Consider the following 15,883-nt stretch of genomic DNA (forward strand, 5'->3'; position numbering starts at 1 on the left):
TATGAATACTTCATGACTGATAACTGCAGAGGAGGGTAATGAATGGAAATCTTGACCATCCCAAAGAGAGGATTTTTCATTTAGCCACAGGAGTCACTGATATTCCCTCTCTGTTCCTCCCTCCAGATTTATATTTCACTGTCTTCCAATGTCAGTCACACATTTACTTTTTATCTCTGTACTTCTACAGCATAGAAAGAGAAAGGCCAAAGCAAGATGACCTTTACACTAAGAAACTGTCAGTCAAAGAGTTCATCATTGTTCATTTCATTACGACATTGGATTTAATTTCAATTAGTCATACATAAAATTCCTTCTTTTTAGCTAATTTAAAACCAATTAATTTATAATAAAACAACATTTATATGCAAACATGTACATATATATTCTCAAAAAAAAAAGAAAAAAAAAAAAAGAATTTGAAAAGTGCTGTTTGGATGTACGATTTCTGGAGACAACAGGAAGTTCAGGGGACTTTTAACTAGGCTTCCTCTAGGCCTTTTTCACCTCTTGCAGGTGCACCTGTTTTGGGCTTCCTTTTTTTTTTTTTTTTTTTTTTTCTTCCTCCAAATAGACAAAATGGATGTGGCCTTGAATTTACAGTCATATTCTGTGGAATAATCATGTATTTAACTTTTGGACACAAAATGGAGGATTCAAGTACATGGGAACAAAAGGATTTGGTAAGATCAATTTTCCATTTCTTTTTACTGTAAAGAGATTGGACTACTTTCTGTTCACAGGAAGTGGATGGATTACTGTGTTGTTGTCTATTGTTTGTATAAAGCAGCAACTATCTGATTGTATCATTGATGAATATCCAATGACAATGTCTGAATTTATTTAATGTCTTTTTATGTGTTATCAGATGTGTTTCAGGAGCATTGCAATGTAGTTCTGAGGTGTTCTGAGTGATTGTATGTTGCTGGGTAGGCTCATGGCTCAATTCAAAACAGCCCACCCTTAAGTTTCAATGGTTTTTCCCCCTTAAATCTGATTTTTTATTTTTTTTTAAGTCGGCCTGCTGAAGTGGACTGTCACTTTTACTAGCACATTCACATTGGCTGTAACACTTGGGTAAAGTTGGTTTTATATTCGCACATTCGGACATCCGTATTCAATAGCCTCACACTACATTGGACATTCACAAGTAAATATGCCATTAAAACAATACTTGCCTATTTTGATCGACTGTGAAAAAATGTTGTAAGTTGACAATCGTTGGTTGTCAATATCATGTCGCTGCTTAAAATTCGCAAACATTAATTTATTGCACATTTATTGGAAAGTCTGAATTTATCAGAAGTCTGAATGTGCGAATATAAAACCAACTTTACCCAAGTGGCTGTAACCATGCCTGAGCCTTTCCAGAAGAGGGCGGAGCTTTAACAGCTCGTGTTTCGGTTGCTCAACAATAACAAAGCTGGAGAGTCTCACGCAGCCAAAATGAGGATTGTCCGTAACGCTGTTCAGCCTTACATTGTTCAAACCGCAGTCGGACACTGATGGAGTTACAACTTTTAAAGTGCAACTGGACGTTTCTGAATGGTTACTGGATAAATTTATGTAGTAGCTGTGGAGTTGATTCAACTCATCGACTAGCATGTGCCGTCATGTTAATCTTTTGTGCAAATCCAGTGTTGAATTGACCATCGTTTGTGAAGCATGTCCTCTTCTTTAAAGCAGCCCAACATGGCCTCACTCCCTTTGTTGCGTGTTCCTGGGGGCAGGGTTTATGTAAATTTTGGGGTTTGTGATGTCACTAACCCGGGAAGAAGCTCGTTGTAGTCCCTACCAGCCGTTTGTTGTAGTCCTTAAACAGCGAATTCTTTAAAAGAAAATATCTCCCCATGCATTGAACTTTTGAGTGTCGTAACTTTGCAGATTTTTGCAACTTTGCAACATTACACACTAACTAAAGTTAAAGCATAATCAAGGACCCCTTTAAAATCTGAACCCATTCATAACAGAGTTCACAACAGTAAAGCACAGCTCAACAAGCCATGCAATTTCACGTCTGTAGATGGTACCACTAATATTAAATAAAATAAAGCAAAAGTTGAACTTAACAAATGGCAACTCATCACAAAAACACACAGAAGCCTGGTGGTAAATGGCAATAGTTCTTTTATTTTTCTCTATATTTTAAAGGTTTATTATTTACAAAGAAAAAAAAAATCAAAATAATTTTTTGACAAACACCGTTTGTCTGCATATATGTATAAGAAAGTATACATTTACCTTTCTTTATTCAGGATCAAGTAACTAATTGTTCATGTTTTGTTATTTATTGAATGATTTTTGTCCCCGTTTTTTTTTTCTTCTTTTTTTTTTTTTTAAACCAAGCGTCGGTATGCATGAACAAGCATAATGGAAAAAAAAAATCAGCTGAGATTAAGAGTTTGAGGCCTGTTCTAGAATCTTCCATCATTTGCATCACATCATAGAACACATCAAACAAAATAATTTCACCTGAATCTTAGAGGCTGCAAACCAAACATTTCGTTTTTCCCTTTATTAAAACATCACTCTTCCCTCTTGTTCTTTTGCATTGTTCATTTCCCATGACATAAACACAAATATATGATAAAAATAAATAAAAAACAAACAAACGTACGAAGATATGTGCTGGTTTTCTTAAACACCTCCTCAGAAAGTGACAGCATTTTTTTTTTTTTTTTGTTAAGTGTATTGTATGAGTGTCTCTCCTTCCCATTCTAACAGTATTTAAAGCTGAGAGAAAAAAGCACATTAACACGGGAAGCATTCCCCTCCGAAGGCAAGTACAGTATCAAAAAGTAGCAGATATCTGTACACTAGTTTCTATACACTATGGCATAGCAGGAGTTAAACACTTTTTGTTGTGTTTAACCCCTTTATTTAACCAACTAATGTACAGTATATGTTTCTGCTTCTAGATTTCTCTCTCTCTCTTTAAACAGAAAGTGCAATTCACAATGAAAGTTTGTATCTGAAAAGTTTCGCTTTGGCCAGTTTCATTCCACACAACATCAGTGGCTATAAGTTTAGTCCCACACACATTTAACCATTCCCAGGATCTATCATGATTCCAGTCGATACTGATTAGTTTGTTAAATGCGAATATATATACTTGGTATTTTCACTAGTTCATTAATGCCAAGCAAAGACCGCTGCGATCCCGTTTGTTTTTTTTGCTCCGATACTTTTGGCCATTCCCATTGCTTTTTGTTCTCATTGGAAAACATTGAACAAACACGTATACACTTGTTTACATACAGGTGTGTGTGTGTTTACACACACACGAGTCACACTCATGAAAGGAACAGGATGAAACATGGCTATAGTTTAGGCACAAATACTTAAGAATGTCCTTTTCGTGAAAATTCAATGTTTCTGATACGCACAGAGAACGTCTAGGCAGACAATAAACAAAAAAACATAATCTCACAATACATTTAAATCTCAACATTTTTTAAATAGTTTCTCTTTTTAAGTATTCATGTTAATGCATGCGTTTATGGTCGCTGTATGGGATTTGCACTGGTACAGAACTGACACAAGTGGGGTTTTTCTTTCTTTTTTTGACATTGTGCAAGGGGGCTTGGAGACTTTGCACGGGTCAGGACGTTTTTGCTTTAGTCTACCGAATTTCGGTAGCAGTATTGTAAGAATAAATTAAAGTAGTCAAATAAGTCACAGCTGCTTGTTACCTCTAGTTATGCCCAATACGGGCGACTGACATGCCATTTCAAAGTCTTAAGCCCCAGACTGGATGAATCGACGAACGGGAGAGATAAAAACCTTAATGCAAAGCAGCTTCTGTTTTTCTTTCTTTGAATATCTATATTTGTCCATCTATTCTTTTCTGACACTTTGTTGGATTCACATAATTACTCTTGAATATTAGTTTCTGCTTTCATTTGGATAATTGTGTTGTGTCTGCAGTGCCGTCGGTTTACAGATTATTATGTTGCATAAAGGTTATACTTAAAGGTTGATGTGTTTTTTTTGTTGTTTTTTTTTTCATTACATACAGTGAAAATAAATACATAAATAAAAGTTATGCTTTCACAGTCTTTAAATATGAAAAATAACGGAAAATGCATAACCATAACATCTAGTTCTATGTAATAGTATGATGTTAGAGTAGTGTGTACATAATACTGATCCATGAGATGAACACTATTAATATAAAACTATCATAAAAGAAAGCGTCTGTTGATGTACACAGACAGCTGGTGGCTTCCTTATATTACGTCAGCCCAGGAAATGTTCAAATAAATACATTTGATTTCCATTTACGGATTGTAAAATGAATACGATGATGTAACATTTGCATTAAGCCTTGCTGCTGATGAGCTGATGATGTTGATGATGAATACCGCCCCCCTCCCCAAACCCCACCCGTAAACCTTTACATTTGACCAGCAAGATATTTTGGAATACATATAGTGCTACCTACAGTATAGTGCTACTATTTGCATTAAGGTTTTCTTATCTCTAATGATTGTTTCTGATGTTTGTTGTCACATATTACCATTTGAATATATATTTATATATATGCATATATAGACATTACCCAGGCGGCTGACAGAGATAAGACATTGCCATGTTGAAATGCACCACACATTACTTTTTTAAATACTAGTTCTACAAAACTATGTACAACACACATATAGGTAATCTTTATATCACAGTCTATTGCATAATGGTGATAATCTTTAGTTTTATAAATATTGTAAATGTACAGTCTTTAAGTGACATTTCAAAATGTCTGACTCGTTCTGAAATCAGATATAGAAAATAAAACCATCCGATTTGACCACACATCCTTCGTAAAAATAAATTAAATTAAAATAAAAAACAGAAAAAAAAAAAAAAAATACATTTATTCCCTTTAATGCACAAAGGCTGTCTTGAAACACAACGCAATTACTGCACAACACGAAGTATTGCAGATGTCGGAACTGCACCTTGATTTGGTGCGCCGAGCATTTTCTGATATTAACTTTTTTTTTCCAGCCGGTAAAAGTTTGTAGATGTGCTTTTTATACATTTCAGTATTTCCCAGGTTTGTTTTGCGCAAACATTTTCCACAGTGATGCCAAAAGCTGCTGAATGCTGGACTTGTTTTGTCATCTTCTCGTCGAGAACAAAAATTCAACAAAAACACATTCAAAAACATCATTGCATTCCCGTACCAAAAACGAAAAATCTGAACTGTAATGAAAAACGTCAACAGAAAAGAACATCTTCAGACACGTTATAGTCACATATGTTAGAGAGGAAGACTTGCGTTTATACTAGAGTTTTTTTTTTTTTTTTTCCCATATGGTCAATGCCAAATATTCTAGTTGGATTCGCACATATATATTTGTATAATATACATTCTTAAGTTGAAGGGGAAGTGTGTCTAAAATATAGTACAAGGAAATTCTGTACAGGATAGCTATGAGGTTATTTTTTTCAGAGGAAGTTGGAGGAAAAAAAATACAAGTCTTTTCCCCATTTTTTGTCTCTCCATAAAAATCAATCTTTAAAAAAAAAAAAAAAAAAATGAATGTGAAAAAAGTAAAATGGGATCATAAATTCGATGCGAACCGCATCTTGTCTTGTTCCGTCTCTGTACTGCTTAAGACTGCCGACTCTCTCCTGGAGCCCGTGGAATCCCTGTGCTGGGCACTAGAAGGCGCCATGCGCACCGGCGGTAATGCGCCCGATGACATCTGCCGGAAAAGGGCAACCCTCTGTGGGACGTTGGTACGGATGCCGCTTTGCAGCACGGAGCCCGGGGCCTGGACGCCTGCCGCGGATCCCATGGGTGGCTGAATGGAAGCGAGTGATTCGCCTGATGCGGGGTGTGCTCGGGCAGCCAATGAGGTCTCGTGGGGCAGTGACGGCTGCGAGGCAGAGAGGTGGCGTAAGTCCTTGCTCAGGCTGCCTGACTGGAGCACCTGTGTGCTCTTGTGGACATCGCTTCTCTGAGGGGACGCCCCTTGCGATTGCTGTGGCTGTTGTTGCGCCGGTTGTTGTGGTATGGAGGCGGGCGACGACTGCTGGGGTAAGGGTTGCTGTACAAGGGACAGTTGGGAGGCCGTCGGCGATCCATACTGGAATGTTCGACTGGCTATAGGGGTCTGCACCGGGGGACTGCAAATGGATGTGGTGAACGAACAAGGGGACATGATTGCCCCCGCCGGTTGCTGCAAGGGCGTAGGGGGATTCTGGGAAGAGGTGCTCAAGTTGCCGTGAGAAACGCTCGGCGCCGAAAACGTGACGCCCTGTGAGGGCTGCACGCGGCCTGATGGGGTTATAGTGGCGGAGGTGCTGTAGCTTAGTGGGGCGGCCTGCTGCTGTAATTGGTTGTTCCCAAGAATAGCAGTCGCTGTAGTAAACGGTGGCTGAGCGGGAGAGTTAATGATGGAGTTTCCAGACATCGGCGTGGAGTTCATCCCCGTGACCGATTGCTTCCGATCCACCATCATCACCATCTCTCGGTCCTGCCGAATGATCTGCTTCAGCAGCTCGTTCTCCTGAGTGTTGAAGACGCCAGCGTTCAGATCCTTCTGAAATTTCTGGAGCAGGAGTGAGTTCTTCTTCCCTGTTGGGGGGTGAAACCAAAACATAGTCAATCTTTAGTTTAGGCTGAGCAGGTTACAACTAGACCAAATAGGGTAACAAAGAGTGTTGAACAGTGAGAGGAGAAGCACAAAGGTCTCACAAATGTAGAGAGGGGAGGCTAGTCACTCCTAAGTAGAAATTTTGAAGTAGGACTGATGTTGGATTCAAGTTCTGAGGTGCTTACCTCATTTGCTTATGCATTGAATCTCAATTCACATTTGTTTTTCACTATTTCAAAGTCTAAAACATCACAATCTCCAAGCACAGCATACGATACTCAAAAAATGTTTCGTTACCCTTCTGAAAAGCAAGCCTCAAATCAATTTTAGAGGTTTTTTCTAAACTGGTTTGAAGGTATTAGCTGGTCTCCTAGTCTGGTCAGGCTGGTCTTGTTTCAAAGGGGTTTGGAGCACTTGTAATCTGGTTATGCTCGAAGACCACAACCAGCTAAACTTAATTGTGGACAAGTTTGGCCAGGCTAGATGACTAGAGGTATGTCGAAGCTGTTTGCTTTCCAGCAGGGTATCTAGTACTACTTCAACAAGGACTACTACAAAGTTTATAGTTATAGTAGGACTTTATCATGAATCAAATAACCTCTATGTCAGCAGCCAATGGTCCTATAAGCCTTTTTATTTGATTTTATTGCGTTCGTGATCTACAGTGGATGACTAGAGTGTAGGGCTGGGCGATATATCGAATGCTTTTGTCACACGCATTTCGTCAGTAAAGCCGGTTCCCTGATTACCACTAAATCGCCATCACCTGCTTTCAAATGGAGCGCCATTTAATAGACAGAGCCGTAGTTCACTGATAAGCCACGCAATATCGCGTTCAATATCGACGGCGATTCATATTGATATTGAACGCGATATTGCGTGGCTTATCAGTGAACTACGGCTCTGTCTATTAAATGCCGCTCCATTTGAAAGCAGGTGATGGCGATTTAGTGGTAATCAGGGAACCGGCTTTACTGACGAAATGCGTGTGACAAAAGCATTCGATATATCGCCCAGCCCTACTAGAGTGTCACTTTAAAAATAATAAAATGAAGAAAACAATCAGTGCATTAATTAAAATACTTTTTCAAATTGACAAATAAAAAGTTGACCGCAATGAATGCTTTTAAAATGATTTTTTTTAGTCCTCCATAGTCTACAAATGATGCAACAAAATATAAGTATAATCATTGATCAGTGCACTTAATAGTTGCCTATTTGTGGGTTACTGTGATATCGATGTCATATTCTATAAAGCTGGAACCAGCAATAAGAAAAATCAATTGATTTATCAGGTAATGTTTGAAAAGAATGCTAGAAGGTGAGATCAGATATGGAGAAACAGCTATTAGGGTTTCCAAACATGAATTTAATTTTACTCCAGTGTGCCAAATTGATTTAGATCTGTTCCATTCTTTTACTAGTCTTTTACAATTTTGCTGCGATCATTAATGAAGGATGTATCGATTTTTCCATGAACCTCTTCTAGTACTGCCTTTTTGTACACAATAGCTGAGCATTGTTACATAAGACTCTTATGAGCTGAAGGCATAAAGCAATAGGCTATCAGTCTTTCTTCCATAGCCATAAGAGCGAATCAGGCAGGAAGCATGCTGGGGTTTTTACCCTTCAAGGCGAAAGTACAGTTTCATGACCCAGCTGCTGTGGGACATATAAAATTTTACTATCAAGCTGTCTGCAGTGTTGGGGGCAGAATTGTTATATACAGTATTTAATCATTTAATCATTAAGGAAGGAATATTAAACTATTTTGTGATTGGAAAAAGAAAATTACATTTTAATATGAATTTAAGACACAATGTTTAGATGGCATATTTTATTATTGTGTGGCTAGTTTATGGGGGCAGTTGCTAAGTTTTGCGTTGCATCATAAATAATATTCTTCAAACTTTGCAAAAGTTTCATGAACAATGTCTGTGCTACTTTTTTTTGCATAAATTGTCACAATTACCAGATTACTGAAATAGAAGTACATTGATTAAGAAATTACTGGAATCTTTATTAAATTACGGAAGAGGATTAGGGCCAAGAAATAATAAAAAAATAAAACCATCTTGAGATTAAAGTTGTTAAATTTCGAGAAAAAAGTCGAGATAAAATGTTGAGAATAAAGTCGTTAAATTACGAGAAAAAAAATCGTTAAATTACGAGAACAAATTCGTTAAATTATGAGAAAAATGTCAAATTTCGAGAAAAAAAGTCGAGATAAAATGTTGAGAATAAAGTTGTTAAATTACGAGAAAAAAGTCGTTAAATTACGAGAAAAAAGTCGTTAAATTACGAGAACAAATTCGTTAAATTATGAGAAAAATGTCGTCAAATTTCGAGAAAAAAAGTCGAGATAAAATGTTGAGAATAAAGTCGTTAAATTACGAGAATAAACTCATTAAATTATGAGAAAAATGTCGTCAAATTTCGAGAAAAAAAGTCGAGATAAAATGTTGAGAATAAAGTCGTTAAATTACGAGAATAAACTCATTAAATTATGAGAAAAAAGTCGTTAAATTTTGAGAAAAAAAGTCGAAATAAAATGTTGGGAATAAACATTAAATTATGAGGAAAAAAGTCATTAAATTACGAGAACAAATTTGTTAAATTACAAATTTGTTCTCATAACAAATAATTTAACGACTTTTTTCTCGTAATTTAACGACTTTTTCTCGTAATTTAATGACTTTTTTCTCATAATTTAATGACTTTATTCTCAACATTTTATCTCAACTTTTTTCTCGAAATTTAACAACTTTAATCTCGAGATGGTTTTATTTTTTTATTATTGCTTGGCCCTAATCCTCTTCCGTAATTTAATAAAGATTTCAGTACAGAATCTGAATCTACTGAATATCAATATTTTGAAATAAACCTAAAACATATTGTTTTTATACTTCAAATAAATAAATATTGTAAAATATAAAAAATATTATTTATTATTTTATTTATTTTTGCTTTAAATCAAAGTTTGTAAGGATGTTTTTCTATAAATTATATTAATTTGGTTTGATTTGCTTCATGTCTTAAGTCTTTAATGAAGGTTATTTTTGAGTTAAAAAAAAAAAAAACATGGAAAAATGAATGGGAAAAAGACTTAAACCAAAAAGGCTTAAAAATGGGCACAGCAGCTTTAATGCAATATAAAAATAACACATTTCTTGTATAGACGTACACTACTTAGCCAAAAGTGTGTGGACATAAGCCATCAGTACCAGATGGATGATGGTTTAAATTAAAATAAGAACAATATGATCTGAACATAACGCAGAACAGTAACTGTCAGGATGAAGGAATTAAAATACTGTCTCCTAATAACTGTACATTTTATTTGAGACCGTTCCCATGGAGGAAAGCAATCAATAACCAATAACGAAGAGTTTCAGGACTATGTCATTAGTTATTTGCTGAAGCAGAAAATGAGAGATATCATATGTCATTGGAGAAAGAAAGGGGCTCCTGAGGATAAACAAGTCTGGTCTGGACAGGAACACTTATTGGGGGACATGAATAATGTGTACGTAATCGCAGTAAGGACAAAGATCTCCCTGGAGACTTCTCTGAGTTTTTACAGGCCTGTTGTGTCCTTGCATATCCAAATATACACAATTTCCTTGTTCACAGTGCGTATCAACTAGTCTGGTAGCGGTAAACATGGCTGGGGGAGTCAGACCTGTGATGCATTTTGTCAGGGGGGGAAAAATAGTGACTGATTGCAACCCACCCTGAAAGAAATGGCCTTTGTGCATTCATTCTCAGAAGGCAAAGGCCATGATGTGTAATCTACTGGCAGCCACAGTGGAATAAATCCAGATGAACATTGAGGAGACTACGGTCTACTTCTAAATAAACACGCACTGCATGTCTACAGACTTACGTGATGTCTGACAAGAAGTTTGTAGGTATCGTGAATTCTGTGAATGAGGAGTTGATCAAAAACATGTTATTCAGAGGACTCTAAAGGGCCAGTGGAGAAGGGGATCTAGACAAGGTCCTTGCAGATCAAACAGGATGTTTTAGAGATGTTTAAATGTGTTCTGCTGGATATGTTTAAGTCATACATGTTTCCAACACACTTGCAGGAACTTTCACTTGGTATGCCATGTTTTATTGACCAGGTCTTGCCGTCAACAAAATCCACAGGGATTTCCACAGAACATTATATAATCGTAGGTTACGCTAAATTAAGAATTTGACATTCAGTGACCCAAAAAGTATTTAGACACTTAAGTCGCATTTGAAAATATATGAATGTCTCTGCATTACATAACAAAATATAAAAACCAAGTGACATGACTTGTAAAGAATGCAGTCTCACTAAAGTCACTAAATCATATGCAATACTAATATATCAACATTTTACGTAAGAACAAATTCAGGGACCTACAAATGTTTAGTTTTTTACTTAATTTTCATTAGTTTTCATATGCATGTGCACATGTGTGTTTGTATTTATTTGTATGATGTATGTATATAATAATGAATGTGAAATTAGGTTAATGCATTTCAAGATTACATTTCTAGCTGTGTTTGCATGCATGCCTAAATGTGTTATGCTTTAGATGATGTCAATATGTCCAAATTGTGTGTTTCGGTGTATATCCAACAACCAAACATATATGAAAGCTTGTTTTCACCATGAAATAAAAAATAAAAAAGGTAATTGCGACTTTTTCTCACAACTGACTTTTTTTCTCTCACAATTGCGAGTTTATATCTCACAATTCTGACTTTTTTTTTTCAGAATTGCAAGATAAACTCACAAATGCAAGATAAGAAGTCAGAATTGTGTGATATAAATTGCGTGTTATAATGTCCAGTTGTGAGGGAAAAAAAACTGACGTTTTTTTTCTCAGAATTGCAAGATATAGATATAAACTCACAATTGCGAGTTAAAAAGTCAGAATTGTGTGATATAAACTCATAATTGCGTGTTATAATGTCTAATTGTGAGGGAAAAAAACCTGAAGTTTATATCACGCAATTCTGATTTATAAGACCCAATTGCAAGTTTATATCTTGCAATTCTGAGAAAAAAGTCAGAATTGTGAGATATAAAGTCAGAATTGCATGATAAAAACTCACAATTGCAAGTTTAAAAGTCAGAATTGTGACTTTAAATCTCACAATTCTGACTTTATAACTTGCAAATCGAGAAAAAAAGTGTGAATTGTGAGATAAAAAGTTGCAATTGCCTTTTTTATGTTTTTATTTAGTGGTGGAAATAAGCTTCCATAAATATATATCCCAGATGTTTCTCATAAAATTCCTTAGAAGTAAAAGAACAACAAATTAGGCAATTGTTGACATGTATTAATAGTGAACAAAATTCTTACATTTAATAATAATTTTTAGTTCATGTAATAATTTGATGGCAATAATAATAATAATTTTTTTTAGCACAGTTAGAATTTTTTTTTTTTTTTTAAAGATCAGTGCTCAGTTTTGAGCAAAACTCACAATTTCAACTCAGTCTCATAATTGAGCTCTCCATGGTAGTTTTTCTTTCCTGTGGGGAGTTTTGGCAAAAATATCATTTGAGAGTGCCACAACATTTGATTGTGAGCAAGAAAAGATCTATAAAAAAGACATTCTGAACATTGCCTTAGCATTGATTTCACAGTAACCCACAGTGTCTTTCAGAACAAAACCTATTACATGGGGCTTGTACGGAGAAATTCCCAAAGAATGTTCTTAGACATTCAGTAGAACGGAACATTCCATTTCACCTCTAAGCTTGACGGCCTCCGCTGAGACACATTAGCCCTCTGCTGCATTCATCTGGGGCTGAATGGGGATATTGGGCTCCATTCCTCTCTATCTGTGTCACTAAAGATGCCTAATAACCTGGAGTCTGCCTCCCATTCTCTAATTAATGAGTGGAACACAGTGAGCCGTGAACGTGGCACACCATTGAGCTCAAGCACCTTGCCAGGTGGCTGCCATGACGTTTGGACCATGAATATAAATAGGCCAGGACAAAGCTTCTTATGTTTTAGATTCTGTTGCTAATAATAATAATAATAATAATAAAATCTGTTAACTATTTTGATATGACTGTTATGTGAGTTAAGGTAAATGGAGGTTCCTTAAGTCAACCTGGAAATATCCTGGAATTTTAAAGCCCAGGCTCTGAAATATTTATTCAATGTAAAAAAAAAAAAAAAAAAAATTCTTATACAGTAATCACATATAACTGAAAATCATGGAAATGCATTGGTCTAAAGGTGTGGGAGCTCTGTGTTTGAAAGATCACTAACTAAAATTAGCAATTAGCTTAACATCTTCATCAGTTCATTTTTTTATTAACAAGATACTTTTCCCAACAAGTAACTTTTTTTTAAAGGGTTAGTTTACCCAAAAATGAATTACTCACCCTGTCGTTCCACACCCATAAGACCTTCGTTCATCTTCAGAACACAAATTAAGATATTTTTGATAAAATTAAGATATTTTTGATAAAATCCAATGGCTCAGTAAGGCCTCCATTGCCAGCAAGATAATTAACACTTTTTAAAAAAAAAAAATGGTTCATGTGACAACAGTGGTTCAATCTTAATGTTATGAAGCGACGAGAATACTTTTTGTGCGCAAAAAAAACTAAATAACGACTTTATTCAACAATATCTAGTGATGGGCGATTTCAAAACACTGCTTTATGAAGCTTCACGAATCTTTTGTTTTGAATCAGTCGTTCAGAGCGTGTATCAAACTACCAAAGTCACGTGATTTCAGTAAACGAGGCTTTGTTACGTCATAAGTGTTTTGAAATTTCAATGATTCACCACTGGGGGGCGTGACTTTGGCAGTTTGATACACACTCCGAACCACTGATTCAAAACAAAAGATTTGTAAATCTTTGAAGCTTCATGAAGCAGTGTTTTGAAATCGCCCATCACTAGATATTGTTGAATAAAGAGGTTATTTTGTTTTTTTGGTGCACAAAAAGTATTCTCGTCGCTTCATAATATTAAGATTGTGCACTGTAGTCACATGAACTGGTGAACTAACCCTTTAAGTTCGTTTTTAAAATCACAAGTTTGTATGTTGCTAATCCAAACCGTCCTTTCTTTCTGTTTTCTATTTTAAGTAGTGTAGTGAAAGTCCAAAACATTCTAGTGAATCCGTTTGTTTGAAAAAACAATACACCTTTTTATGATGAAATGTTCCTTTAAATCTTTTTTTTAATCAGTTTTTTTCTATATACATATACATTTTTTTTTATGTTTAAGATTAATAGTCACTAGCTTTTTGTTGTTTAATTCTGTGTCTGATTATATAGACTCGTTATATAATCTGCTAAATTTAATAATGTGTTAACATACTGCCCCTTAGCTGCTTTTTATAACTAAATATTTAAAGTGGCTTGAGTATAAATGAACTATTTTAAATTTGCTAAGCATGCTACAATTTTAAAATATATTTCCCACCACTTTTAAACGTACAGACAAATAATAATTAACAACAGAATGAAGCATTTTTGTGTTTGGCAACATCATCATAACAAGCAGCAGCGTTTGTTATCATCATTCTGATTATTTTCTTGCAGTAAAAACCTCAAGTGAAGCACACTTTTTTTGAATTTATTGAACTGATCAAATAGTATGCATGCATTGATTATTCTAAAGACAGATATATGATCAATGCCCAAACATGACAGGGAAAATACTATAAAAAGTACTTGCCTTGACTTTAACAGTAGCATGCAACTTTGTTTTTACTTACAATGGCTTTTTATTCGTTTGATTAAACCTTGGTTTTGAGGTCCACTGGTGCACTGAACGCATGCTGGCTGCCTTAAGCCTGTGGATCGTTTCAGATGTGAGGGGGGAAAATCTGGATCGTCATGAGGAATTTACCTGCTGCCTACTGGTCGGCCAGGACACTCTTGAAAACGAGATGAGCTCATCTCAAGAGGGGCTCCTGGTCAAATAATTTTTAAATAAAGATAGATACATCAATTGTACAACATGTCATTCTGGTTAATGCATGGTAACTTTTGTTTTCTTTTTTTGGCAAATTCTTTTGCTTAGGACGAGACAAGCATTTGCAGTCCAAAAAACAGTACATGGAGCACCAATCATGTCACGGTCCGTATTTTTCCCTTGTATGAGACAAGACCCCTTGTTTTAGATGTTTTAGTCTAATGTCAAATCAAAAGTGCTGGCAACTTGCAGTGGCAATCTAGTACAAGCCCGTTCTCCACATGAAAGGACAAATGCACGTCTTTGTTTACACCGGTCATCTTGCGTTGTGACTGACATTAAAACGGTGAAAATGTCGACGCCACAAACAGAGATGGGTGCTGATATAATCCTAGTTTAGAATTCGGACAGTGTAATGCATACTGTCGAATTGGGGGTTCGTTTCATTTTTTTAAATTTGATTTGATTGGCCTGATCGCATCAATCCTTATCTGTTATTGACTAGTTAGTGACGTGCATGTCACAATGGTGTGGGCATATTGATCCAAACCAATCCAATCCAACTTTTAGTGCAAGGCAAGTCAATAGCATCATGCCAGAATTTAGCAAATAAACACAAAAATAAAACAACTGAACTAAAGAAAAAGGCTAAAATAACACTAGAACCTATATCTAAAATGAACTTTTTTTATAAGGGCTGGATGCAGGCAAGCAGGTACTAAAATGTATCGACCCCAATGACTGTTTAACGAATTAAAAAGGGATATTCTGTTTTATATTTCAAGTGTTTTGTTTCATGCACTCAACTTGTGCAATTATGCAGGGCTTCATGCTATGTTAGTATACGTCATAACCATTTCATATGCTTAAAAGAGAAACATTTACTTTGAGTTTTCAGGTCACATCTTAAATTATCTCCCGGTTTTATCTTATGAACTGCGAAATCAAAAGATGCAAAAAGAAAAAGACATTTTTATACTGACGTATTCAATAATCATATCAGCCCCTTATTAAAAGAAGTGTTGTAATATGTATTTTTGGAGTTATGCTTGAATGTGACCACTGAATTTAAGATGTATTTGTGCTTCACTTCAAATCTGGCCTGTCACAAACTAATTAAAGATTGTTGTTGAGTAAAAGGTTCATGGAGATGCTGGGTGAAAAGTAACAAGGCTCATGCTCAAGACACTATTTTAAACCGTAGTGACAGAGAATTCAATTATATAATACAAAAAAGGTTATATACCAAACCCATTGAATGGTGCAGAACATCAAACGATGTTCTACGAATGTTCAGAATGTATTAGCTCACATTTGAATTCACACAATTCAAATTGATGATGGACG

General features: G+C 35.6%; 1 protein-coding gene across 1 annotated transcript in view; it reads right to left on the bottom strand.

Moving 5' to 3' along the window:
- Window positions 1-5,564: 5,564 nt before the first annotated feature.
- Window positions 5,565-15,883, bottom strand: part of LOC137012793 (potassium/sodium hyperpolarization-activated cyclic nucleotide-gated channel 1) — a 139,904-nt gene continuing 129,585 nt past the window's right edge. Inside the window, exon 8 of the mRNA XM_067376255.1 lies at window positions 5,565-6,583. Coding sequence (XP_067232356.1) covers window positions 5,565-6,583 — 1,019 coding nt within the window. The remainder of the gene's footprint in view (window positions 6,584-15,883) is intronic.

The sequence above is a fragment of the Chanodichthys erythropterus genome, chromosome 22, assembly GCF_024489055.1.
Source record: "Chanodichthys erythropterus isolate Z2021 chromosome 22, ASM2448905v1, whole genome shotgun sequence".
NCBI classification, from domain to species: domain Eukaryota; kingdom Metazoa; phylum Chordata; class Actinopteri; order Cypriniformes; family Xenocyprididae; genus Chanodichthys; species Chanodichthys erythropterus.